This window comes from Neovison vison, chromosome 6 (genome assembly GCF_020171115.1).
Source record: "Neovison vison isolate M4711 chromosome 6, ASM_NN_V1, whole genome shotgun sequence".
In the NCBI taxonomy this organism is placed as follows: domain Eukaryota; kingdom Metazoa; phylum Chordata; class Mammalia; order Carnivora; family Mustelidae; genus Neogale; species Neogale vison.
Genome location: NC_058096.1, coordinates 46,234,600 through 46,238,473, shown reverse-complemented (window position 1 = coordinate 46,238,473; position 3,874 = coordinate 46,234,600). Strand labels below are relative to the sequence as shown.

General features: G+C 36.7%; 1 protein-coding gene across 1 annotated transcript; it reads right to left on the bottom strand.

Moving 5' to 3' along the window:
• Positions 1–693: 693 nt before the first annotated feature.
• LOC122910382 (olfactory receptor 5H2-like) lies at positions 694–1,638 on the bottom strand. Its single transcript, XM_044255012.1, has one exon. The coding sequence runs from the start codon at positions 1,621–1,623 to the stop codon at positions 694–696; it is 930 nt and encodes a 309-aa protein (XP_044110947.1). The 5' UTR covers positions 1,624–1,638.
• Positions 1,639–3,874: the final 2,236 nt, after the last annotated feature.

The following is a 3,874-nucleotide window of genomic DNA, read 5'->3' as shown; positions in this document are numbered from 1 at the left end:
CAAGATGCCCTTCAACGGACAAATGGATAAGGAAGATGTGGTCCATATATCTATGGAGTATTATGCCTCCATTAGAAAGGATGAATACCCAACTTTTGTATCAATATGGCCGGGGCTGGAAGAGATTATGCTGAATGAAATGAGTCAGGCAGAGAGAGTCGATTATCATATGGTTTCGCTTATTTGTGGAGCATAGGAAATAATATAGAGGACATGGGGAGATGGAGAGGAAGAAGGGAGTTGGGAGAAATTGGAGAGGGAGACAAAATATGAGAGACTGTGGACTCTGAAAAACAATTTGAGGGTTTTGGAGGGGTGAAGGGGTGGGAGGTTGAGTGAGCCTGGTGGTGGGTATTATGGAGGGCACTTATTGCATAGAACACTGGGTATGGTGCATAAACAATGAATTCTGGAACACTGAAAAAAATTTTAAATAAACAAAAATTTTTAAAACATGTAAAGTATTTTTCTTAATTATTTCAGTATGACATGAAAACTTGAGTAAAATTCTATGTTTTTCAATAATATACACACATATTTAAGATAGTTATTTGTAGTCCCACCTTAAGTCATTTGAATGAAAGGACAATTATAACTGCCAAAACCTTTGAACACTAATCAACACATAGCAACATCTAATCTGCACAATTTCATATTATTCTAGTGGAAGAAGAAAAAAATGTTCCATAAGTACTAAACATTTCTCTTTAACATTTTTCTCAGTGAATCTATGACTTTCTGATTTCTCAGGCTATAGATCATTGGGTTTAACACGGGAATTATAATAGTATAAAATAGAGAGTCCATCATATCTTGATTATCTGCTTGTGCAGATCTAGGGCGCACATACATAAAGAGAAGGGGGCCATAGTATAAAGACACAGATAAAAGATGGGCTCCACAGGTGGAGAAAGCTTTCTTTATGCCTTGTAGAGACTTCTTTTTTAAGATTGTAAAGAGAACTAGTGTGTAAGACACAAGAACAGTCAAAATGGTAAATACTTGTATTGACCCAGAGAAAATAAATACTATCAGATAATTAATAGAAGGATCAGTACAAGAAATTTTAAATAATGGTATAATGTCACAGTAAAAGTGATGTACTATGATGGAATTGCAGAAGGTTAATCTGAATAAAAAAGAAGTATGAATTATGGCATGAAGAAGGCCACCTAAAAACGACAAAAGTATCAGCTGGATGCATAGTGTATTGGACATAATCACTGGATAAAGTAATGGTTTGCATATGGCCACATACCGATCATATGCCATTGTTGCCAGCAGAAAACATTCTGTGGTTACGCTGATTGCAAAGGAAAAGAACTGTATCATGCATTCAGAGAGAGAGATCATCTTGCTCTCGGAAAAGAAGTTGACTAGCATCTTGGGGGATACTGTGGATGATAACCAAGCATCCACTAATGCCAGACTTCCAAGGAATAAGTACATAGGGATGTGAAGCTGAGAGTCATTCCAAATGAGAACAATCAGCCCAAGGTTCCCCACAATGGTGAGTAGATAGATAACCAAGAACAACAGGAACAGGGGGATTTGCCACTGTGGTTCATATGTGAGTCCTGTGAGAATCAATTTTGTCAGGAATGTTGCATTATCCTTTTCCATGTCCTCAGTTGATGTTGCCTGAAATGGAATTGAACAAATGACCAAAAAAACCAGTCAGTTTGTAACATGAATTATAGGGAGAAGAGTTGAATAAAATTATGTACCTCATAAATACCCTCTCAATTTTTTGTGTTACCTCTGCAATAGATGGAATTGTTTGGGGGTCTTGGAAATAAATGCAATTATTTCCATTTTTAAAATGTGCTACAATGAACATAATTGGGAAAATGAAAGATACTGTATGTAAATGCTAAATTTATGGGATAGGATTGAGTATGAAAGAGAAATTCTGTATCTAGGACATGGATGTAAGGTGAAGAGGAAAGCAACTTGAAGAACCTGGGCAATAAAATGAGTTGAATAACATGTGAAGGATCTTGAACATTGCTCATCAGGGAAGAAGCATGCACTGAAAAAAGGGAGTGGCACTGTAAGGCTTTTCTTTTTTTTTTAATGAGTATGTTATAGTATAGGAAATAGGTTGCAAGGATGTAAAGTTGGGGTCATGAGTACTAGTCAGGAGGATGTTACTACTGCCCACTGGTTCTCAAACCAGGTTATACCCTGAAATTCTCTGAGGAACTCTTGTACAAAATATAGATTGTAAGGCTTTCTTTAGAATTAGATTTAGTGGCTCAATAATGAAATCTAATAATCTGCATTTTACCCTTGCTTCCCAAGTGTTACAAATACATGTGACATGGCTTGTCCATGAATAAAATGACATTGGGATCGATGGCGAAGATGAAAAGGGAAATGGAAAGGATTTCAAAATGTAGAGACACCACTTCTGTGACACATTGGAGGTAAAGGGGTGCTCAGTGTGGAACAGGAGTCACTTGGTGACTGGGTAGGTTTTCATTTACCCAAAGAAAATGAAAACACTAATTTGAAATGTACACGCACCCCCTACATTTACTGCATCTTATTTAGAGTGGCCAAGATATGGAAGCAACCTATGTGTCTATCTACAGACAAATGAATAAGCAATATTTGGTGTGTGTGTGTGTGTGTAAAACTATAGATAGACAGATAGATAGATAGATATGTATAGATATATATATATATGTAAAATATAACCCAGCTATAAAAAAAGATAAGATCATGCCATTTGACACAACAGACTAATACAGGCTATTACATTAAAAGAAATAAGTCAGAGTGAGAAAGACAAATACCATATGATTTCACTATGTGGAATCTAAAAAAATGAATAACAAACAAAGAGCAGAATCAGACCTATAAATACAGAGAACAACTTATTTGCCAGAGAGATAGGAGTTGGAGGGGTTTGCAAAATGGGTGAAGGGGAGTGGGAGATATTCCAATTATGGAATTAATAAGTCACAGTAATAAAAGTCACAGCATAAGGAATATAGTCAACAATATTATTAAGAGCAATGTGTGGCGACAGATAGTAGCTATAGGTGTGGTGAACGTAGCAGAAGGTATACATTTGTCAAATAACTAAGTTGTACACCTGAAACTAATGTAACATTGTGTGCCAACTATATTCAAATTTTTCAAAATTCATTGAAATTAGGATGCAATATCAGTTTGTAGAGAGAATGTTCTCTGAATATCCAGGTGGTATATACTTTGTTGTAGAAGTCTACCACATGTAATGACTTGGAAGTCATTGGGGTAGCTCAAGGCATACTTATGTAAGACCTAACCATTGGAGAATACACTAAGTGAAGAGAAGACAGAGGAACTAAACTGACAAAGTATATGGACATGGTTATGGAGGATATATGTCATTTTCAGATAGTCCTCTTTCTACCACATAATCATGGAGCCAGACAATCTACCACCCACTCTAGGAGCCAAAAGAGCTACAATAGACTTTCCTATTCCTCTAACAAGCACAGTGAGGGGAACTACAATGTAACTTTGGCAACTGAAACCCATCTACACTGCATTTGGAATTTGGAATGAGGGAGGAAAAGGGAAAGAGATTTTGAGTTGCTAAGGCAACCAAAGCTAAACATGAAGTTCCAGCAAATGCACCCTGAATCCACATCCGTGACTCTGTCAGTGTGAGCAGTGGCATACTCACAGAGCCCTGGTAACTGATAGCAGCCTTCATGGAGCCAATGTTGGGACATAATTTTTGCTATTGACAGACTACCTTGCATCCTTCTGTTTCTTCCCATTTTTTCTCCAGCTGTGATTCCTTTAATCTCCTAGCATTTCTGTTAAATTTCAATCCAAAAAAATAATTTATTCCTGAAACTAATAGTTCTGACTG

Excerpts from the sequence above, each read along its gene's own strand:
- LOC122910382 (XM_044255012.1), bottom strand. The coding sequence starts at position 1,623 with ATGGAAAAGGATAATGCAACATTCCTGACAAAATTGATTCTCACAGGA.